Here is a 24,013-nt window from a genome sequence, read left to right as displayed (position 1 = left end):
TGGCCATGCAGCCTATTCTCAATTTACTTTTCATTGCAGTTCATCTGGCTTCCAAGGCAGGCGGGCAGCCAGGGTTGAGCCTAGGACCTTTAATTTATCGAGGAAGAAGCACAGCTTCTAAAATGCCACTGGAATTTTTCTCTTAAGTGAAATTCAATCCTGTTTGTTCAGTTCGGCTTCGGTTTTGAGCACTGCTTGGTGGCGACCACAGTATCAGAAGGAAACGGTTGTCTTTGCTTGTTTCCCATGACCTATTACTTCAGCCTCTGAGGGGATGCATCTGGGGACCATTCTGTTTATCTGGCTGACCGCTGCTTCACTGGGAATTCTGACATGGGAGGAGAACCTGGCTGGCGGAGGGAAGGGGGTGGGGAGTGCTGTAGACTGGCAGCTCCTGTGGGAGAGAGGAAATGTCTTGCCTTATGAAATCTGAAGATTAAAGCCTTTGGTCACTCTCTCTGCAGCAGTCTTCCTCCTCATGGCTTGTAAGTGAGTTAGCAGGGAGCTTGTTGTCAGTCTGGGGAAGGACTGGCTTTCTCCGGCCTCACTTGATCTCCGGCTCCCTTCCCCCACTGTCACTTCTGCCTCCGATTAAATATTTTGAAAGGAAACAGATGGGGATGCTTTGAGCTCCAGAGGGTTAGAGTGCAGGATTCCTGAACCTGTGTGGTTATTACTCAGCCTGGTGGTAATGTTTTACCGACCGGTTTATTTTCTTTTTGGTTTGAACAAAAGAGGTCTGACTGCTCCTGATTTAAGAGAGGTAAATAAAAAGCAGTTTGTTGTCTGCACTGCCATTCTCAGCAACTGGCAGGAAGGAAAGAGACAGTCACACCGCTAATGATTTAAAGTGTGTGACCAGCAGCTATATGCTGCCATTAAATAATGCACACCAAAAAAAGTTCTTGGCTTGTAATGAACATTTGGCTCCTCTTACTCTTAGAGGAAGTGAGTAATCAAAGGGAAAAAAACATGCTATTAAAGTGACGCCCATTTTAAAAGCTATGGCAGTGAACTTACTGCAGTCCACCCCATCAGGGTTTGGTCCTTCTGGCTGTTGCTGTTGCAACATCTTTTTCCCCCACACTGCGTTGGGCATATTCTGTGTTGTGTGCTTCCAAAGAGATTATGCCTGTGTTAGCCTTGCAGAGCAACCCCTGGCATTCTTGGTGCTCTGTGGGATGGAGAGAAGCTTCTCCTCACCCGCACGCACAGGATTCGCCATGCAGCTCTGCTACCCTGCTCTGATCTGGTTTGCAGCTCTGCAGGGTCTGGGCCAAGCACATGGCTTTGTTGTGCTGAGTGCTCCATGGAGCTGCTGGGGAAGAGCTGTTACTATTCAAAGCTGTAGCAACTGATACAAATTTAAATTGCCTTAATACAAAAAGAGCATTTATTTTCCAGGCAATGTTTCTACTGCATTCACTGGCAGGGCTTGCAGTAATGCTGCTCCAAGCACACATGAAATATTAAGAATCTTTCTGATGCCTTCCAGACAAGTCAGGTCTATTCTGGGAGCTCTTGTACTTGTTTGTAAACTTTTGGATCACTTTTGCCTCCTCAGTGCTTAGAAATATCTCCTTCCTGCCTTGCTCAGAAACCAGTGATGCTTCTTATTTTTGTTTCCTAGAAAATAGCAGGCACTGTTTCCCTTTGCCACTCTCTCCCTGGGCTTACCACTTGTCAATTGATCGGGCGCTGGTGTTGGCAATTGGTTGCACCACCAGCTGCAGCTCCGGGAGCTTTGCCCTCACTCAGTGCCGAAGAGCAGGCAGGAGGGGACAGCTCCTGATTCTCAGCAGCAGTCCCAGATCCTGGAGGGATAGCAGAGGTGCCTTCTGCCCCCCAGCAAGGAGCTTTGCAGGGTCGGGGGAGGGCTAGGGCTGTGTTTGGGCCCACCCGCAGTTGTAGCTCTCGTTCCCCAATTCCTGGGGAGGGTCAGCCTGGGGAACCTGCCTCTGGCTCCTGATGTTTTGCCATGCTTGTGATTTCACGTTAGTTCTCACAGCACAAAAAATGCAATTGCGCGGTTCCTCCCACACAGCACACCCCATCGCCTACCAAGGCTGACTCGTTTCCTGTTACATGCTTACTTCAGCATTTCAGTTTTACCCTTTGTAGCCTTCTCTTTTCAGCTTTGGCAGCAATGTGGTGCTGAGTTGTGCTCCCCAGCTGCTCAGTCAGGGGTTCCCATACTCATAGATTCTGGCACTGGGTGTGCTGGGCTTGATTTGCAGCTTCATATCATTTCTAGGAAATGCAGCAGTGACTCTGGGGCATTAATTGCAGAGCTTTCTGGTTTGTCGAGATTGAGATCTGAACACCTGAGCCCCGAGGGATTTTCTCAGGCATCAGAAGAAACCATGCTAGGAGCTACATTCGGTGTTGCTCAGTTATCTCGGCCCCCTCTGCTCCTCATCACAAAGCTTTACTTGGGGCTGAGGAGAACCTGAAGCAGCAGCAGAGGCTGCTTCCTTTAGCTCACAAGCCCCCAGGTACAAGTACTGGGCAGAGCAGCACTTGGGCTCACAGAATTGCCCTAGGGCAGGGCCAGCACCTGACCTTGCATTGTGCCTGAAGCCTTGGTGTGCTGCAGGTCCATGCAGAACAGAAACCCAAAAAAGACTTTTCCCTTGCTGAAATGTTTCAAAAAGGCATGGAGATAAAAGCCACAGAAGAAGATCTTGCTCTGGGGCAAAGACAGGCTATCCTGACCTAGGAATGTGGTGTGAGAGCAATTTGTACAGACAGAGCTACTGACCTGCTAGTAATACAATGTGTTCCAGCAAAAAATAAAGAGAGAGATCCCTCCCAGCCATGTACAATCTGCCTTGAAAGTGGCAGATAGGCTGCACTGTCAGCTGGGGTAATTTGGCTTATCAGATTTATTAACATGCTTGTCACTAATATGCATTTTATCTGGTGATCTGATGCTGTAATTTGCATGCAGCCTGGAGTCAGCATATTTAATAAGCTGGGCTGGGGCTGCTTTTCCTAACCAGCATGCTGGGGACAGGGCAAGTGCAGGGGCTGTGTGCCTGCCAGGAGCCATGCTGAGCAAGGGGAGCAGCAATTTGGCTTCAAAGTGGTGCTCAACACATTTTGTGGTTTTTGTGTTTTCAAAGAAGTGCCCTGTGTTTCCAAGGCAAGGGGTCCATTTACTCAAAGTGTTGGTGTGATGGGCTCCTGCTCGCTGCATCAGGCAATGCTGCCAGCTGTTTGAGCTCCTGTGCAAGCACGTGTATATTGTGGTGGTGCTCAGAGGGTTCCTTACCCTTTGCCATTGCCTCTCCTTGTTCTAAGCAAGCTGTGTGTGATCTTTTAGGTTTATGGCGGTGTGTGCATTAAAACTACAGCTGTGAGAACTGGCACATCCTACCTGGTTTCCACTTTCCCTTAATTAGGGCTCTATTATACAAGTTTGCTATGGGATGCTCTTGGACTATCTGGTCTCCAGCATGCCTTGCAGGGCTAGAAAACCAGGAGTCAGTTGGCCTCTCTGCCAACCTCTCCTTCCTCTCTTCCCCATCTATATCTTCAAACCGAGGTTCAGGAAACACTGCAAAGAATACAGACTGTGATTTATGTATAAATTGGTCTAGATAGGACCCCTGGTGTAGAGGCAACATAGCAATGTAACAAGTAGTCACCCTGCCACCAGAAAAATCAAAAGCATAAATTGTGTGTCTTCTCCAGCAGTGGGGCTTACATTGCTCTAGCTCTCAGTAAAAATGATATGCTGGAATTGTGCCTTCCCTTCTCACCTATTTTCCTATCTTTCCATGACCCCTCAATATACCATAGAGTCACCTCCTCATGCCACAACAGCAGCAGGGTGAAAACACTGGAGCAGTTGGCCTCAAAGGAGACTAAAGAGATTTCTTTACTCCAAAGATGAGTTTTTTAATGCTGTCTTTCTATCTGAGTGCCAAGAACAGGGTCACGGAATAGCTGAAGTTGGACCTCTGAATGAAGGTCATCTGGTTCAGCTGGGAAGCAAAAGGTCTCAGCCTTTCAGGGAAACACAGCTGATCAAAAACAAAAAACAAAAAGGAGAAAAAGAAGAAAGAAGGAAAGAAACTGTTGAATAAATTATGTGCAACAAGTGAACAAGCAAGCCTTCAGGCTTGGTCATCTCACATGTGATCAGACCCTGTCCAGGCTTTCAGGCTTCATTCAGTTAGAATAGTATTTGTGTGCTATCCCAGCTGCAACGTGTGTGAGGACAGAGGGACATTAGTCCTCATGTTCATGACATGCCTGCAGATTTAAGGAACTTGACCCGCAGTTACATGCAGCCTGCAAGTTTTCTGGGGATTGGAAAGTGTTGTGTAGCCCCAGGATATGCCAGTCCCAGCTCATCCAGTACCATAGGGCTACCAGTGCTGTCAGGCCACGGTCAAGGACAGAGCTCCAGAGATGGCAAGCTGCTGCAGAGACCTCAGACATCACAGCCCAGATGGACTTTAAGAGAAGAGGTTCTGTAAATTTTGAGTCTTGTATACCAAGATTATTCCCATGAAGTTTTAGCTGGGGAAACTGAGGACAAAGCTGAGCACAAGAATAGTAGCTCCAGCAGATCAGCTAACATAAAGGCTACATATGAGGCAGGCTGTTTGAAAGTGAAGAGACACCCACAAATCCTTCAGCACCTTGGCAAATTCAACCACCGATGTGCTGATGCTTAACTAGCCTTATGTCCCTAACTTCAGGCATTAGGGATTTGAAGCTTTCTTTATCTTACATCTTTTTATATAGGAGGACTTACTTGAGCATCAGCAGTTTTCACTAGAAAAAAGGTATTTGTTCCTGCGTAATATTGTCTCTTAGGATCAATTATATGTAGTGTAGGAAAAAATGTTATCACATTTAATGTTTTACTAAGTAAGGGAATGAGAATTGCCACGTCTGCTTTGTACTCTTGGTCCAACCCAGATTGCAGCATAGAGTAGAAGTACAGAGCATCAAGCACTGGATGTGGTAGAGGAATGGTGTCAGCAGGGAACTGTAAACAGTGCCATAACTTAATTCCCTGAGAGCCATTTGTCCATGTTACAATTTCCACACTCATCCTGAAAGCTAAAGGAGCTTTTATGAGGGGGTGGTGAGAAGTCAAAGTCAGTATGCTTCAAAATTTGAGTGTCGCTAGGGATCCACAGTAAGCAGTGCAACTCTTCTGCCTTTATGTTAATACAAGGCACCAGGGAAATGATTGCGTATTTTTTCTTACATGCTACAACTTAATTATTACCACAAGACTTTTCTTTAAAGTCACACTGAAAATATTTTCCCTAAGAAAACAGTAAATGATCGGAAAAGCAAATAAATCAGAGTTTAAAGGCTTGTTATCTTACCATCCTTACCACAATTGGATCCTGCAAGCCCTGATGATGGATGAGCACATTAGGCTGCACGTATTTAAGGCACTACAGTCTTCAGTGCCAGGAGTTGAAAGTACACTGTCAAGTTATAAATCACAGGCCACAGTTGTGCCTTGACATCATTGCACTCCAAGCATCTCGAGTAGCAATCTTATATTTTAATCCTTGCATGTTTCTAATGAAATATTATGTTTGTCTTTAATTTATGTTTTTACTGTGTTTGTTTGTTTTGCGTTTTGCTGAGCTTGAGCAGGGAAACCGGGACGTACATTTCTAATAAATCTCACTTCTATTCAACATGCTGTGACATGCAAATATCACAGGGAAATGCTGATTTGAAACATTTTGGGAGAACGAATTTCTATTTTATTGAGCTTATTGGATTTTATGCCATTTTTCTTATATAAAACTTCAAATGTGAATTAAAATCTTAGCCCTCTCTTGGGACAAACCCACCCTTGCCTGCTAAGACTTTCTTTTTGCCCTACACATTCCACCCAACTGTCCTCTGGGAGCATACTCCATGGAGCTGTTTGTTAATACTTGCTTCTTCACCCTGCAAGTGTTGCAGAACAAAGCAGTCGCCTGCATACTGGTGCTTTGTTTCCATCACTATTCTATTTAAGACTCATTTCTTCTTTCACTAGGTGCAAAGTTTCCCATTAAATGGACTGCACCAGAAGCAGCATTGTATGGAAGGTTCACAATCAAGTCGGACGTGTGGTCTTTTGGGATCCTACTGACAGAGCTGGTAACAAAAGGGAGAGTGCCATACCCAGGTAAGAAAACCATCCGAGCCCTGCATCACAGGGGGAGAAGAGTGGGAATGAGTCATATGGTTAAAGTGGAATGTGTGCTTACTGTCATTGGGCTCAAAGGAGGATGGTTATCATGCAGAAGTTCTGTGTATGCTTGGAAGGAAGTGGTCGTGACTGAAAGCCAGTGAGTATTGGTCATGAACAAGAGGACAGGAAATCCAGCATACTTGTTTCTATGTTTTTAATTGTTTTCAATTAATTTACTTTCTATCAAAATAATGAAAGCAAGGTAAAACAACTGCATACCAGAAAATAATTCTCCACATTTGCGTTCCCTTTAAAATACCAACTAACTCCCAGAATAGCATTACTGTATTTCTTCTGTCAGTCTGGTTCTGTACAAGGTCTGGTGACTGTCTGAATATCTGGCATTACCAAATCTCCTTTTTACGTACTCTTAAATTTCAATCCTTTTGTTAGACATGGGTGGAAAGGAAAGAAAAAGTAGTGTGCAGGCCAGAGCTCACGGCAGGGTCAGAGAGGGGCCAGGTTCTCTGCATGGGGGAACCAGAGGCCCCATGACTCTTTGTTGAAAGACTGCCAAGTATCCCATGGATTAAGATTTGTAGCCAGAGTGATTGGATCTGCCTGTGAAGAAAGAGCTTTGCCTTCTGCTGCCTCCTCTGAAAACTGTGGACATTCAGGTAAAGAGGAAGGAGGTAAGGAGAAAGCAGGTGTTACATGGAAAAGAATTTAATCCCTTCATTTGCTTGATACTAATAACAGCATCTAGCTGCATTTTTACTTCTTAGAAACCTTGGCTGTGTGCATTGCAGCTGATTTAGTGGAAAATGTCCTAGAGTATTTTCAGTTTGCCAGTCTTGCCGCTATCAAGCAGTCAGGCCTATACATCAAATATAGCAGGAAAAGCATCAAGGTGGAGTTCAATTTATCCTTTTGTATTTCGTGCCACTTTAGAAAGCTGAGCTCAGCAAATTTGAACTCCCAGAGTTTTTAGAGAAATTTCATCTTTACTAGCTCCTAGGAGCCAGCAGCTGATAATTGAGAAGGAAATATGGGAACTGGAAGGCTTTTGATGATCAGCAGTGAATTTTACAATGACTGGCAGAGAGCAGCTTAGCAAAGCTGTGACTGTGCCAAGAGAATGAAGGAACAGAAAGAGAGGTTATGTGTTTCTGTGGGGTAGATGAATCCCTTTGCCCCACAGTTCCCTGAATGGTTGAAAAACAGTGTTGCCTCTGCACAGTGTCAGTGTCTGGGACAAAGGTCTTCTTGCTGTGTGGATTATCAGCAGTGGCTCAGGGAACAGTGATTTTCAGGGGGTTACTGAGGGTTAAATGAGCAGTTGTGGACTGAATGCAAAGGTCGAAGATAGAAAGAAGATGTGTAAGGCTTTGCTGCTAAGGCGTTGCTTCTCTAGGGTAAGCAGAGATCCTGGGTGGATGCAGGAAGAGGATGCTTCTGGTCAGTATGGTCAGAATGGATGTCAAAGGGCTCTCGCCAGCTAGGGCAGAGTTAAGGCTAGTTTGGGGGTTTTTTTTGCGGAGTTCTACATTTATGGGGCAGCAGTGCATAGTGACTTGTCTATTATCACATGCATGAGTGTAGATACAAACACACACAGGAAATAATACTATTGTAGGCAAAAGTGACTTTCTGAGCCCTGTGTTAGCTCACAGGTCCATAATTGAACACTGTGTTAGCCAGGTCAGTAGAGGATAGATACATTTCCCAAGTGCTCATTTTTCTCCCTGTGGGAGAAGGAGGCCACTGGATGTGCACTTAAGTGCTTGTAATATATGACTTCTTGTTGGATCCATGACAGAACTCTCAGGCCTGGTCTGTGTCCTGAAAATGCGGACAGTTTTATTACATGGCAGCCTGAACACTTCAAAGACAACTAGCAGTGTTTCTCCTCTTCTAGCACTGTCCTGCCCCTTCATCCCACACTGCATAAAGCCCTCACACACTGAAAATCCTTCCGATTCATTCTCCCCCAGACACGCTAGAATGGCATCAAGTAGCTAAATCAACTTTTTGTGACTTACGTGGCACAGAGTTGATAATTCATAGAATCACAGAATCATAGAATCCTTGGAGTTGGAAGGGATCTCTGAAAGCCATCTAGTCCAACTGCAGTGAACAGGGACACCGCAGCTAGATCAGGTTGTCAAGGGACTGATCCAGCCTCACCTTAGAAGTCTCCAGGGATGGAGCATCAACTACATCTCTAGGCAACCTGTTCCAGTGCCTCACCACCCTCACTGTAAAAGACTTTTTTTTCACCAGCTGGTCATATGGTCATGTACTTCCTAGGTTATACCTTGCCTGAGCTCTACACTAGGCTTCTTCCCCCTTACCATGGCTTCTGCCTCTGCTCAGCCAGGCCGTAAGCATTCTGGTGATCACCATCACTCCCTCCCTGTCAGCTTCCCCTAAGGTTTTTTCTGCCTTCACATCAAGGCTTGCATAAGAAGGAAGAGATGGGTGTTCAACCACCCTAAGAGGCAGGACTGAGCCCTATTGTGACCACCAATAGGATCTGAGGGAATGGCTGTGTCAGGAGAAGAGATGAGGAAAAGATTCTTCACCAGAGGGTGATCACGGCCCCAAGCTGCCGGAATTCAAGCAGCATTTGGACAGCACTCTCAGACACAGCGCTTGAATTTTGGGTGGTCCTGTGTGGAGCCAGGTGCTGGACTTGAAGGATCTTGTGAGCCCTTTCCAACTCAGGATATTTTGTAATTCTGTGCTTCTGTCGTGCACCCCAATTCTGAGATGGTAACTGTGCCTCCAGGGCACAGTACCTCATACCTTGAAGAATCGGGCATTGTTTTAAGCTTATATAGGAGGGAGAAGGACATCAAGGAGGACACAGGGAGAAGGCAGGCAGTTTCTAGGAGGGGAACAGGACTAGTGAGTGGAGCGGGACTTGGCATTCATTCTCTTCCAGGTTTCAGCCAGATGAATGACCTCTTTTTGGAAGAGAGGCCAGAGCAGAGGTAGGACACATGAACAATAAAGATTTTACTGGCAGAGGTAAACATCAGGCTGGAGTTCATGATCCAGCATTGCTCACTGACCTTATAGCTCCCACAGGAAAGACTGACCAGGCCTGTTTCTCTATCAGTGGACATAATGATAATGGACTGCTGTAATAACACTGCTTTCTCATTCTTCTCACAAGACAGCACAGTTGTTCTGGGTGTTGAGGTTCTATTTTCACTACCATGGTAGGGAAGTAAAAGCTGGATATGTGCAAAAGAGGAGCCAAGTTTAAAAAGTGATCTGCTTAGTAAACCATTTTCATTTTGTTTCTTTCTCTTTCCACAAATTTCTCTCGGATCTTAGTATCCTTTTAATGGAGTTTAAGACTAGGAGGCTGCATTTCTGAAGCAGTAGTCAGAATTTGATTTTATTTTTATTTAATGTTATCTTTTGCATAGGCAACATTTTCAGCTGCACTAAACAAGCATCTTTGAACTCACCCCTTGTTTTTTGCTGCGCTTGTCACAGCAAAAGCATTTATGTTTTATGTCCAGTGTGACAGCAACCATGATAGTATACGTATTGCTGTCTCCAGCCAGTTGGTCTTTGAGTTTGGACTCCAAGCAGCGCTGCAGGTCATGGGGAGCTGCATTCAGCGTCCTCATCACTGCAGGAGTTTGGAGCCAGAAGGGTTGGGCCAAGCACACATCACTGACCCAGTGTGATGGGTGCCATCGTCATGAGTGGTAGATAAGAACTCGAGGGAGGTGTGTACTCAGCACATCACACAGATAAGCTTTGGTGGGTTTCTGTGTAAGCAGGAAAGCTCAGCTCACAAATGCTGCAGCTCAAAGTTGCAATTCTTATTGCAAGCAAATAATACTTTATTTAAAACAATGATTAAAAAAAGATTTTGATAGCCTTGATTTGTGGGTGTTTTGAACGTGAGAAGTATTTGGGGAATTTCAGGCCTTAATTTTTAGATGCTGTCCAGGGAAGTGGTGGAGTCACCATCCCTGGAGGTTTTCAAAAAAAAGATGGACGTGGCACTTAGGGACATGGGTTAGTGGGTGTGATGGTGTTGGGTCTGTGGTTGGACGAGTGGTTCTTAGTGGTCTTTTCCAATCTAAATGATTCTATGATTCTATGAATTACAGATGTTTAAAAATTGTAACTATTTTTGCACTGTCATAACTAAGTTCGTATTCATCTGTAAAAAGACAAGCAGCATTATGCTTCAAAGGTTGTTTTCCTCAGGGAGCAGCTTTCCCATTTCCTTCAGTACCCTATCATTTGTGGGTATGGAATGGTACCCCTTTGTGAGCCCCACACACCATCCCTCTCCTTTCACCTAGCTCTTCTATGGGGCTGCTAACAGAATTCAGGAATTCTGATTCTAACTCAAATTAAACAAAACCTGCAGATTAAACTGTCTCTGTATTACCTTGCTCTGAGAGCACCAATGTGATCCAGCCTCTATGGAGGATGGCACAGTTTTCCCTTCTCAACTGTACTAGAGATGTGCAAACCCTTCTGAGACTGAGGAACCTCTGAACACGAGTAGAGGCACAACTTTGGATTAGGAGAATCTGAAACACCACATATCAGAGAATGGACAGCAGCTAAGCTGTTGTTTTAAAAATCCGATGTTCAGCATTTGTATCTGTATGAGCTTGCTTATTGGACTGAAATCATACAGTGGGTGTTGAAAAAGGGTAATTCTCAACCCAAAAGAAAAAAACAAGAATAAGGTGGCTTAAAATCATCTCTGGCCTCAGTGGACTTAATGTTGACCAAAGTAATCTATATAACAAACTTTGGATGTGGGGATGCTCCCAAGTTCCAGTAATCTTGTTTCCTGTCCTCTGCAACAGCAGCATTGCCTAAGTTTGTGTTATTTGCTTTGTTCCATCCAACCAAGTTCTAAGTTTTTTTAGCCACAACTGGAAACTTTACATTCCCTTTTATATCACTGTAACTCTTACTATTGTAGCTTTTCTAGGAGGATTCATGCTGCATTGCATTTCTACCCCCAGTCTGTACAGGCTGTAGATTTTTATTGTATTGAGCTTTAAAGTGGCCATATCCCGCAGCGTCTTACAACTATTGGAAGGTTCAATAATAAAGCTGGATGGTGGGAGGTTATTTCATTTTTCATTTTCCCAAGGACTAAGAAACTTATGGAAAACCCATCTTTTGGAAATGGGATGCTTCCTTTTTGGCCCAGATACTAGTTCTAGGAACATTATGAGCACAGACTGATTTTAAAGGAGATGAAATAGCTGGAGTCAGTAGAAGAACATTGCTGAGTAGTTTATTCCACAGACATAAGGTGTTTTTTAAATAAACTTTTAAGGCATCTAGAAGCCCATTGCAATCAGAATTTCATCTATTATTAACGAGAAGAGTTGAAACTCTCGGGTATTCATTAGGAGAGAAGAGTTGTACAGGCTGCTCAAATATTCTCTCTGTGGTGTAAGAAGTGCAGATACAACAGGCTCCTGCTATCAAAACAGAAACACTGCAACTTTCAGGATAAGATAAACGAATCCAGATAATAGCTTGGTAAATATAAATAGGCCTTTTAAGAAGTAAAAAGCATACCTAAAACACTGTTCTTTGTCTAAATGTGACTAATAATGTAAGCAAGATTTTGAAGAGAAAAAAAAAAAGCAGCATTTGAAACTCCTTGTTTAAATTAGTAGCACATGTGAAAGCCAACGGATTTTTTTTTGGCAGAAGGATTCTGCAGCCCTTGCTGGACACGTGAATTCCAACAGGGAACACGAAGATTGCTTGATTTAGTTTCATATCTGGGTTTTACGGGGAGGGAGGGGAAAGAAGAAAGGAAGAGAAGGGCGTTTTCCTGGATAATACCATGATGAGCAAAACCTGGCTTTGTTGTCTTTCCAAGGACACCAATGACTGTGGCTCCAGGCAACAATGTCTCTTTTCTTCCCATCTTTTTTAAAAGAAAAGGGAAGTGAAGAGCTGTTTGTGTTTTCACTCCCCTCCACCCCTTCCTCAGGGTTTTTCTTCCAGCGTATATTTTGTTATCGAGTTTCAGAGTGTGCTTGCAGCACTGAGTAATACACTGGATAAAGTACCAAACATTTGATATCTTAGAATAACAAATCAGTTGGGAAGGAGCTTTCCTGCTGATGTTGCTTCCATCCATGCTGTACTTACAGGAGAACTGCCAAAATTAAAACAAAGAATTCAGTTTCTTTGGGGTTTAGGTATATGCAGTAGATAAGTTACTTGGTAACACTAATTTTCATAGTCTTTTATGTTTAAGGGAAGCAGTGCTTGGGCTAAGCTCTTAGCTCAAATTATGAAGCAATTAATACATAAAAACAGTGCTGGTTTTGGTTCAAAACACAAATTTTAAAAAGCTATCTGTGAGAACATAATGTGAGCAAAATGCCCATTTTTCTTACAGCATCTCTCAAACAGCAAGGCCAGAAGGTTTGGGCTGATGCTTCTTTTGGGTTGGTGGTGACTCACAGAGCACTAGTGTTCTTTTGCAATTTAATGAAAAAGTAGAATATGTTTGAAAATGTTCGTTAGATCATAGAATCACAGAATGGCTTGAGTTGGGAGGCACCTCAAAGATCATCCAGTTCCATCCTCCTTCTGTGAGCAGAGTTGCCAATAATGAGGAGCATCCAAAAGTTTGTTCTGTTTGTGGCAGGCTTTTCTGGTTTGTTGTGAGCAGCAGTTTGGACTTGACAATACAGGAGAACACCATCTTATGTCTGCAGAGGATTCTAAGGTACAGACCATGTTACACGTAGCACCATGAATATAGTAAGTGAATGCAGGGGATAAATCTAACAGAAGAAACCAGTGCTAACATGCAGCAGGGTAGGGAATACTATAAACCAGTAATCTCACTCTTCCTTTTGCAGTCATCATTGCTGAAGGAGACAGTAAAGCAAGGTTTGTAGGAGGATGAGGCAGATTTCTGTGAGGTTCCTCCATGTGTAGTAGCAGTGTGAAACAGCCCATCGGTGCTTGCTTGGAAAGCTTCGGTGATGCAGTGTTCTAATCAGAACGGGAAAGCAACAAGGACTTGACCAAATGAGACACTCGTGGGGCTGCCTGTGAGAGGCTATGAAAGTGAAAATAAGCCACTATATTTGACATAGTGGGCAAGAAGAAGCAAAAGGCAAGAGCATGGAAGGGACGGTTACAGCCAGAGGCTGGGAAAATGATCATTACAGAGACATTGCAAATGGATTATCAACAGGAGGAAATTGCCCTGTCAAGATAAGAGGAAATGGTATTTTGTAATCGTAACATGAGATGAGAATCTAGATGTGGGTGGCCAGGAAATGCTCTATCTTACAGATGCTCATTTCAAAGCACCTCTTAGAATTAAACACAGCTAGAATATGAGGACACAGAGTAATGCCCAAATTCAAGGATACTGCTGAGTTACCAGCCTAAATGCCACTCAGAGTAAGGATACTTCTCTCACCAGCCAACGTGTAGGGTAGGCAAATGAATCTGTGCTGAAGAAGGTTGTAAAATTATTTCTGGCAAATACGTGGAGTGAAAGGAAGAGATCCTCTGAGTCCTGAACGTGAGGCCAGAAGGATCTTCAGGAGAGCACTCTGAAAGAACAAGGCGTGATGATGGAGCCTTGGATACAGGGGGAGAATCAGCTAGCAAAAAGAGTAATGTGAATGAATGTATTTCTAAATTTGTTGTGTAGGAACTTCAGTGTCCCTCCTGGTTTTCCTGCAGGGCTGCTTGGCAGGATCCACTTAGGCAGGGCAATGAAGTCAGCTGTTGCTTTTCAGCAGAGGGCTGGGGCAGGAGTTGCCAAGACACAAGCATAAGGCATGCAGTCAAAATGCTTTCCCTGGAATATGTCTGCATGCCTGGGGTGTCAGTCTTACCTTTGATATTGTAAAAAAGCCAACGGTGTAACTGGAAGAGATGTTTAAAACCAAAGCTAAGGTTCACTACAGTTAAGATATGGCGCAGAACACTTGTATGGTGAATTGTAACATGTGTAAATGTAAAAACAGCAGAGAAATCAAGAGCTGAAGGGGTTACATAGAAAATATAAGGTAGTAAAGAGCCTGGATTACCTCTTAAACAGCAAACACGATGATAGAATAATTTCTTTGCTTATTGGAGAGAAATCTACAGTTCTTCCACAAGACTGTTTTGTTGGACCACTGAGTTGTCTTCTGAGCGCTCTGTACTCTTCTGGGTTGGGATGGAACAACACAATGTGGTAGAAGCAATATTGTCCAGCACAGACCATTAGCAGAGTGAGCTTTTGACCTGATGTGAAAGTAATGCTGCTGGACGTGCCCAGCAGCCTCAAGACTTTGTCATCTTGCAGCCTCTGCAGCACAACCTCACAAAGTCTTTAAAGAAAGGCTCATGCTTCAGAGTGTTCTAAAAATTAATCTTAGTTTTTAGAATTTAGAGTCTTATTTGTTGTAACGCAACTATTTTCTTATTTCATGTAACATGGCCACTGTTACTGGGGAAGGAAAGTGCCAAATCCTACCCATTCTGAGTAAGCCAAGAGAGTAACTGTGGAAGCAGCATGTTAGTTGTCACTGAATGTTGTAACTCTCTATGGAAAAAGCAAATAGTCCAGGTAGTCTCGCAGGAGATGAAGAGCTGAAACCAGATATCAGGGTGGTTTGGGTTTTTTTTTTCCTCTTAACCAAAAGAAATGAGTATGGTTGGGAATATCGTACGTGTTGTAGGTACGGTTATACCTGAGACAGTTTTCCCATGATTCAGCAGTGTGGGTTTGTCTGTCCTTCCAGGCATGAATAACCGTGAAGTCTTGGAGCAAGTGGAACGCGGTTATCGGATGCCATGTCCTCAGGACTGTCCCATCTCCTTGCACGAGCTTATGATCCACTGCTGGAAAAAAGACCCAGAGGAGCGTCCAACGTTTGAATATTTGCAGGGTTTTCTCGAAGACTACTTTACTGCAACAGAACCCCAGTACCAGCCCGGTGACAACCTGTAACTCCCTGGTCTGCACACACTGTCACGAATTGCCAGGTGTCCCTCAGCCCTGTCTCACCTGCCCTTCAGCGTCCAGCTCCATGATTGGCTTCCAGGAGTGCAGCAGCATCTCTCAGCACTGCTGGGCAAAGAGGGGCTGGAGCTGGGAACTCGAGCAGCCCTCGCCTATGACCACTTGTCCTAATGATCTGAATGTCCTGGATGAAAAGGAGAAAAACACTTGTTTTTTCTTAATCAAAGACTCCTAAACTGCATTATATTGATGTTATGTAAACTGCAAAACCTCCGTTCATTGTAAATAGTAACTCAGTGCCAATAACTGATCCTAGTGCTTTCCTTTTTTTAAAATGCAAAACCTATGTGATTTTAACTAGTCTTCTCCTGACCCGACTAAAAGTATTATTTTCCAGAAGTGGCCTCTTTGTCTAAAACATTTTTTTTCATGTTTTAACAAAAAAAAAAAAAAAAAAAAAAAAAATCAGGACAGGTGTTTGGTTTTTTGCTTTTTTATATATAAAATATATATAATATATATACATACGTGTACATACCGTATATGGGTGCTACTGCAGAGGAAGCTCATTTTGAACTGAATGAATCCTGCTGCAGCAGTACCCAGAAAATGATAATTTTACTGCAGACATGAAAACACTGGTGAGATTGTGGAAGCCAGTGGTCTAATTTTTGGCTTTTGCCAAGCATGATTTTTTTAAATTGGATTGCACTTTTTGTTTATGATTATGTACCTGTAGATGGTTGTAACTTTGCTCTTTCAGGAATCATGTGCTGTATTTACAGTAATGTTTCCGATGTTTAACAAGTGTGTGATGATTTGTTCTTGAAACTAAAATGAACCTATTTAAAGCGAGAAAACTACAGCATCACCGTTGGAACTGGAAAATGGAAACTGCGAGGACTTCTTGTATCAGAACGTGTATACTGAAACGTTTCAAAAAGATTTATTAAACCGTGTAACCACATTCAGATGGTCTTAAAATCATAGCATCTTAGCCATGTCCAATGCTAAACTGTTGGTCACGCAACTAGGATTCTTCTGTTTTACGTGTAACATTTTTCCATTGTAAAATAAGTGTGTTCAGTGTCCTGTACTGCTAATGAAAGTACTTTCTCTGTGTCTGCAAGTTCTCCAGTGGAATTACTATGCACTTCTTTACATTTCATGGGAGATGCACAGAACAAAGTATTACCTTTTCAGTTGTCTGTACCAGCCTTGAATTACTTACGTTTAACCAAAAAAAAAAAAAAAAAAAAAAAAAAATTCCTTTCTATTTCTATTGAGTTTTTAATACTGAGTTGCAAATTTTAAAGTCTTAATTACATTTTGTTATGATTTATTTGCAAGTTTACATTTTAAAACTGTTTAACTTTCTTAATTTAGTAATTAAAAAAAAAAGAGCATTTTACATTTGGATAGTTGTTCATTTGTTTAAACTGGAGATGATGGTGGAGAGGAGATGAGAACGCTTCAAGAAGGGCAGTGGTGCTCTTTGGGGCTTCGCATTTGCTAGGAGTGTGCAGGTCTATGGGGCATCGTTTTCAGAATTCTGAAGTCAGTATGTTTGTAAGCAGCTGGAGTTCAACTGTAAGGAAGGTGGTTGAGTGCACAGCTGGTCTCTCCTCTGTTCTGCAGAAGAATTTCTTCTTCGATAATTCCTTTGCTTTTAATGTGAATACATTTGCAAGTGTTGCAGGAAAAAGAAATCTACGCCTTGTATTGTCGTTGCTCGAAAATACTGCAGCCAAGTAAGACTTCATGACAGTTTAAGCATTTTTTTAATTATTTAATAATCAGGTTGTGGATTTGTAGCCTGAATAGCCACACGTTTTCTAAAAAGAACTTTTTTTTTTTTGGTTCCTAACACGATGATGAATTGAGATTTGGAGAAAACACTGTCATCATTGTTTTCCTATTTTCTATACAAAGCAGTGATTGCAAATCCTCTTGCAAAGAGAGTTCTGCACTCAGCCTTTCTCCAAGTGTGACTTTACATGGCAATGTTGCTTGTTACCAGACTTCCATGATAAACTGGTTACCGTTTTACGTGTAGAGTCTCTAAGTACCGTTATGTACATGCTATATTCAATGTTTCTGTACCTGTAGCTGTGGAACACTGAAGAGGCCATAATTCTCGTTGGACTTTTTAAAATCAGTCTCCTCTTAATACTTACAAGGTGAGTTGTGGTCCTTTTTCCCACAGCTAGCCCCTGCCTTAAAGCATCACCCACTGCGCTAAGCTCTCTGCAGCAGCTCAGCTGGCTGGTGAAGCCAAAACGCCATGAACCCAGACAAGGGTGGCAAAGCACGGTCATTCTTCCAAGCTCTATAGCAGATGGGATGAGGCTAAAACACTTGGAATTTTGCCTGTGTTTCTCGTTGGAAGCAAGACTGAGATGGGGAGTCATTGGGATTTTATGGCCTTTATTTCTAATTCTCGAGTTTGCGGTTCCTCATGTCACATTCAGTCTGTGAGTACCTGCCTGCAGCCGTGTGCAGACTGCTGCTGCTATTGGGTGGCAGATCCAGACCATTTCTCATCGGTAGCTCTTCTGCTTCTTTTTCTTAATGTTGGGAGTTTTGTTGTTTGGGTTTTTTAATCTCTCAAATAAAAACATTAGTAAAATTTACCCAAGGTTGTTAGCATTTTTGCTATAAATTAATAAGATCGTTTCCTTAGCCGCTGTGTATACAGCACACATAGATGTGTGGTGACTGTAGAAGTAGAAAATATCTAGAAATATCCTCTTCTCTCCAATAATTGTGTTTAACGTAAGGCTAAATAAATCACAGCCAGGTGAAGACGGTTGGCCAAAAGCTCCGTGCAGCAGCACGCCTGACTCCAAACCTCCACGAAGAGGTGACCCACCGACAGCTGAGAGGACTCTGGGGGTGATCCCTATCTCTGGGTGGATTCATCTCATGCCAGTCCCATGAGAAATGACAAGCAGAGATGCTACAATGCCACAAAAGGGACACTTGGTACAATTAATGCTTGTTAACGTATTGCTGTGGGAAGGAAATAATGGGAGACTTTGGTGGATCCTCCGAAAGATCCAAAGTTTGTCAAAGGCACTGACATGATGTTCTTTGGCTTCTGCAAAAGGTATTCAACTTAGTTCTATGTGACGCTCTGACTTTGGTTTAATTACCACTGTAGAAATAAATACAAAGTAAATACAAAGCGGAAAACTGATTAACTGCTAACATCACAAAAGTAATCCCATGTGGAAAATCCGTCTACAGTGCGAGCACTCCTCATGAAGTCTATGTCCTGGAAAGAACTCATGCTCACCACAAGGGCAGAGTGCTGCTTGTCTTTGACCTTGCCACAGAACATGGAGGTGAGTGGGAAGTTGGTCAGATTTATTTGGATGAGGACCATCCCTTTCTCAGATGCTCAAATAAAGAATGCAGCATGCTAGTGATTGCTACCATATTGCACCCTGAGGGTCTAAGGGCCTCATGTGAGGCTGAGCCCAATATGCAAGAGCTATTAGTGTATATACAGTAGCTCCTCTTCTAATGCGAGACAATATTCATCCATCAAAGGCGGCTTTTCCTGTCTAATGGGAAATCACCACCAGCAGTGCAGACAAAAGCATATTTATTTTCTCAAATCATGTCAGTTTGAGGTTCTGTCAGTCTTTCAAGAATAATTGAAGTCTGTTTGCAGCTCAGAAATCTCATTGTGTTCTGCCATCTCAGTAGCAGTGTGATTATCATTTCCTGTGACTCACACACTGAAGGGGCTTCTGTGAGTCAGGGCAGTGTTCCCTGCCACCTTCACTGAAGGAGGGGACGCTTTAAGTTTGGATTTTCCTGCACAGTCCAAAAAAGAACCCACATTCTATCAGCAGAAAAGGAAAAGGGCCCCTGGCCAGGCTGCCACCCACACAGAACATGAAGCTCTGCCTCCCAGGCCACTGACTTGCCAGGAGCAGCTCTGATAGCTGAAACCAAGGTGCGGTCTGAACACGAGGAGGGAAGTGCCAGCTTCACTTCTGTCTGTGAGATGTTTTCGGTTAATGTTTAATACAGCCGGTGTTCTTGTGTGTATATATCAAAATGCAATTCACACGCAACATCCGTACCTACACAAACATCAATTCATCTCCTTGTATTCTCCCCCCGTAGCAGCACACTTAACAAAAATGCATTTGTAAAACAGGGCATGAGTGCATTAGAGGACAGAATAGTGTTAATAATGAAAGAGCTTCTCTTGTTGGCTTTCTTTTTTCTTCTTTGCTGGCTCCTACTCCTTGCACAGGCCAGGAGAGGGGCGGTGAGCACAGCCCTGCAGTGTTTGGGGCCTGCAGTCATGGCACAGAGGCTCTGCGGCTGATTCCCAAGTCAGGGAGGAAAAACCTTTCTCCCAAGGGCACGGTTGCAATGTGGGGCCTGCAGAAGGCCAACAGGGAGAGGAGTGCCCTGCTGGGATGCACAGCATTCCGTGTGGGCTGTACCTCGTGTGGTTTATGGGGAGAGCCAGAGGCCTCAGCACCAACTGTGCTGGTGGCACCTGTGTTCCATTGTGGGCCATCAGATGACAGCAGAGCAGTGAGCTCCGGCTGCAGGTGCTTTTACACAACATAAACAACTGATGAAGGGAGAGGGAGTAGCCTGTATCTAAGATAGTGGGCAAAATGCCCCGGGAGCTGTGTGTCTGCGTCTGAAGGGAAGGCATTATGCCTACCCACCTCAGGCAGGTGGGAGCCGGATTGTTCTGCTCACTGTTGGGAATAACTCAGCATTAAGCTCCAGAAATGGCTACAAGGGCAAAGAGCACAGATATGAGATTCTCCTCCTTCCTCCCTGGCTGGGCTGCAGCTTGCCGAAGGCTCTGGGCCGCTCTTCTGTACATCAGCATTTGTTGCTGAGCCCCTGCACTCAGAGCACTGTAAAATGTGTGGGGCTGCTGGTGGTCCCATCTTCACACCAATCCCTGAGGCTGGAGGGGGTGGATTTTCTTTCAAGGAAGAAAAAGAAAAGAAAAAAAACAGAAAAGAAAAAAAGCAGGGAAGATTTTTGATCATGCTGTAGCTTTATCTGCTTATTCTGGGGTTCACCCTGCCCAAAACCTTGGCACCGCTGACTCAGTATTCACACCCGCAATGCTCTGGGCTGCCTTCCAGCCCCATCACACCTCAGGATTTCCCAGAAGTTGTCCAGGAAGGCTCCCTCCTGCTGGAAAACGGATGCAGCAGTGCCCTTTTGACTCATGCAACATCTGCACTCCTTGCTGATGGCCGTGGCCTGGGCACAATCAGGTGGAGCCAAAAATAGGTGTTCAGCCAGAAGTCAGCGGGTGCTAACTCCTGGTCTGCTAAAAAACGTAAAAAGCCACATTGGGATTTGATTTATATTCTAAAGGCAGAGGCTGAGGTACGTTTGATCATCTGAGAACTAAAGTATGCCCTCAATTCCCATGCCTCCCATGTGCAGCCAGGCCTCCAGTGAGCTTTGTACATGACCTCACATACATCCCATGTATCAAACACACACCGCATCCTGAACATTTGCATATGGCACATGTCTTCTGTTCCACTTGGGTGGCCGTACCCTCCTGCCTCTAACTCCATCTCTCACCCCACAGCTCCTCATGCACTACTCTGGGTGTGTGTTGCTGAAGAAGTACGTCCTCTGGTCTTGCAGAGAGTGGGAGCTCTGTTAATTGTCAAATGTCGAGTGGGTAATAATCAATGGATGCCTAATTGGAAGCAACAGGGAATAAAATAGGTATTACTTAGCTCCTGCTCTTAATTAAGGGGATACGGAATGCTGTGGGGAAAATCTTAACAAATGGCAGGAGGGTTTTGTCATTATGCAAGGTTTAATTAGAAGCAGTGCATAAGCTGATGTGGAGGTGCTTATTTCTCCCCTTTCAGGTGTCTCTCCCGGGCGTGACTAGAAGATGCCAAAGCAAAAGCCTAAAAAAAAAGTGGAAAATGTTTGTGCAGGCGCATGGACACTGCTACACAGCAGGAAATGGAAGCAAACCCCTTCACAGTGCAACAGCAGTGAGGATCTGGCCAATTGAGGTTGCAGTGTGCCTTACACCACGGCAGGTGGAATGAAACGCTCATTATGATGTCTCCAGATTAACTCACATCACTAATGTGAAAAGCTGAGCAATGTGGAGTGCTTTACTCCAAACACTGAATCATCTGGGAACAAAAGCATTTATGATGAAATTAATTCTATGACTATGTAAATGCAGTAGAAGACGCAAGAAGCAGCACCAGACATTGGCGTTGTCTTCCTGATCAAAAATAGCAATACTACTCCTAAAGGACAAGCAACTGCTTTTTATAAAAGACAGCTCAGGGTGCTGTTGCCAATGAAAACAATGCAACCTGCATTTGAATATTAATCTGTACCTTCTGAGAGGGGCCCAATATGACACAGCACATTCTGCTCTTAAACAGTGTGCAGATGAGATACTAACTCTAAAGCATTCCTTGTTTGAGCCAGTGCTCTGTGAAGATAGTAGGCAGACTTCAGAACTACCAACAGCCTTCAGAATACAATTACGATGGCCTGGGTTTGGGGAGTGGGACAGGCTTTTCTGAGATAAATTCTGAGATAAACTTAGACAAGTTTTCTAAGTTTCCTAACCCAAAAGTAGTCAATTGCTTCTACAACTTTGTGGAAGAGCGTTTAGGTGGACCTCGGCTTTGCTCTTAAACCTGCTCAGCAGTATTGTTATCAATTAGCAGTCTTCCATGCCTTTTGTGGTTTTTTTTCTCTTTTTTTCAGACTTCTAAGAAAGTACCTGAAGCACAAGTGAAAGGAAGTACTCCATGTGAAAAAAGGAGGGTGAGAAGAGACCTCATCGCTCTTCCACAACTATGCAAAAGGAAGTGAAAGCAAGGTGGGAGTCAATGTCTTTTCTCAGGTGACAAGTTATAGGATGAAAGAAACAAATTCCAGTTGCACCAGAGGAGGTTTACATTGGATATCAGGAATGACTTCTGCACAGAAGGGGTGGTTAGGCATTGGAATGGGTTGCCCAGGGAAGTGGTGGGGTCACCATCCCTGAAGGTGCTTAAGAGACACGAGGATGTGGTGCTGAGAGATACAGTGACTGGACTGGATCTTTGGGGTCTTTTCCAACCAAAATGATTCTTTGATTGTAGGTACCTGCTGATTTCTGGGGGTTAGTAAATTAAAGAAGGAGCAGAGCTGGTCCTTTGGTTGCTGCTGCTGGCACTGTGAGGTCTGTAGGTCTGATTTCTAGACTCACATGTCTGTACACACGTGAGGACCAGATTTCACAGCCTGTTCCCCAGGCATCACATCCAGAGGAACAAGGCTGCTCTTGCTCCCTTCTTTGGGCCACAAATACCACTTCAAATAAAGATACATAGATGGCAATTTCCATGGGGAAATAACCCTAGGAGAATGCTGATTCAGATAGCACTAAATCCTAGGGGCATTTCTAGGTGGCCGAATGCATATGGAGCACATAAAGCTACTGGTGAGAGTTTAATGAAAGGCCACCAAGATGCTGAAAGGACTGGAGAGATCTAGGACAGTTCAGCATGGAGGAGAGGAGGCTCAGGGGTATCTCATCGATGTACAAATATCTGAGGGGACAGTGCAAAGAAGACATAGCTAAGCCTTTTCAGAGGTGCCCAGTGCCAGGGCAAGGGGCAATGGAAGTGGAACACAGGAGGTTCTCTCTGAACACCAGGCAGCCCTGTGCTGTATGGGTGATGGAGCACTGGCACAGGCTTCTCAGAGGCTGCAGTCTCCTCCTCAGGGATCTCCAAAAGCTGGACTTGGACCGGGGCACCCTGCTCTAGGTGTCCCTGCTTGGACAGAGGTTGGAGCAGATGGACCCAGGGGTCTCAGTCAGCCTCAATCAGTCTGTGTTTCTGTAGCATGGTATCCAGGGGTATAAACAGTGGAGAATGAGAGAGGCCTGTCCATAGCTGTTGCCAGAATAGGAGGTAGAAGTGTTTGATGGTATTGTGTGTGAAGGTAGAGATGTTTGATGGCAGCACAACACAGTCCTTTACAAACAGATCCCGCCAGCAATACAGGGCAGACCCCTGTTCAAGGCCCTGCTTTTAGCACTGGTGCAGCCACAGGGTGCAAGCTGCAGTGCAGTTGCCATGAGGCTGATGGGAAGCCAAATTCGGTGCGACTCAGGGCTGGGCCATTCCTCCTCAGGCCCTGAGCTCTGCTCGGGCAGTGCTCCCCACCAGGGCCCAGTTCTGTGGGCAGCAAAGGATGCATATCCCTGGTTGTGTTAAAGCAGGAGCGCTGACACCCATCTGTGGGATGATGCTGTTAACTGAGTGTTTTCTGGCTTCAGCCCAGAAGCATACTGTTGGATGACCCCAAAGGAAAGGTGGGTATCCTCAGCAGAAGAGGATGGAAAGGAGTCGGACAGAGGGCCGGGCTGAGATCCTCAGGTCTCTGAGAAGAAGGTAAGCCCCAGGGAGCACCACTGCATATATAACCACGCTTAGCATTCAGCACGGGCCTGCTCCCAGCCATCTAAACGTTCCCAAAGAAATCTCACAAGAGGAAATAAGTGTATGGGCCACGGCTTCAGCCTGCAGCCATGAGCAGGGCTTGAGGGCGGTGTGTCTCCATAGGGGGGATCCTCGTGCCATGGAATGGGTGCAGGAGCAAGAAGCACTGCCTGGATTCAAGGAATGTGATTTAGATGTGTGCAGGCCAGCCGGTCAAGCACAAAGCCAGCAGCCGCCTGAAGCTGCACAGCTGCAGCCAAGACAGACTCCTCCTAAGGCTAAACTAAGATGTAGGGTAAAGATCAGGAGCAGCTCCGGGCAGAGAGGGCAGTGGAGCGGGTAGGTCAGCGAGGC

The 24,013-nt window shown here is 44.4% G+C and overlaps 1 protein-coding gene across 6 annotated transcripts in view; it reads left to right on the top strand.

Annotated features, from left to right (window-relative positions):
• FYN (FYN proto-oncogene, Src family tyrosine kinase) overlaps positions 1-18,357 on the top strand; it is a 130,934-nt gene extending 112,577 nt beyond the window's left edge. For all 6 annotated transcript variants that reach the window (XM_042878845.1, XM_042878835.1, XM_042878796.1 and 3 more), the window contains 2 exons: positions 6,029-6,160; positions 14,950-18,357. In XM_042878845.1, the coding sequence (XP_042734779.1) occupies positions 6,029-6,160; positions 14,950-15,158 (341 nt within the window). In that variant the 3' untranslated portion in view covers positions 15,159-18,357. The remainder of the gene's footprint in view (positions 1-6,028; positions 6,161-14,949) is intronic.
• The last annotated feature ends 5,656 nt before the right edge of the window (positions 18,358-24,013 follow it).

The sequence above is a fragment of the Lagopus leucura genome, unplaced genomic scaffold (genome assembly GCF_019238085.1).
Source record: "Lagopus leucura isolate 7727_CA_CO unplaced genomic scaffold, USGS_WTPT01 Super-Scaffold_73, whole genome shotgun sequence".
NCBI lineage: Eukaryota > Metazoa > Chordata > Aves > Galliformes > Phasianidae > Lagopus > Lagopus leucura.
The sequence above is the reverse complement of the archived record's forward strand: the minus strand, read 5'-3'. Positions and strand labels throughout refer to the sequence as shown.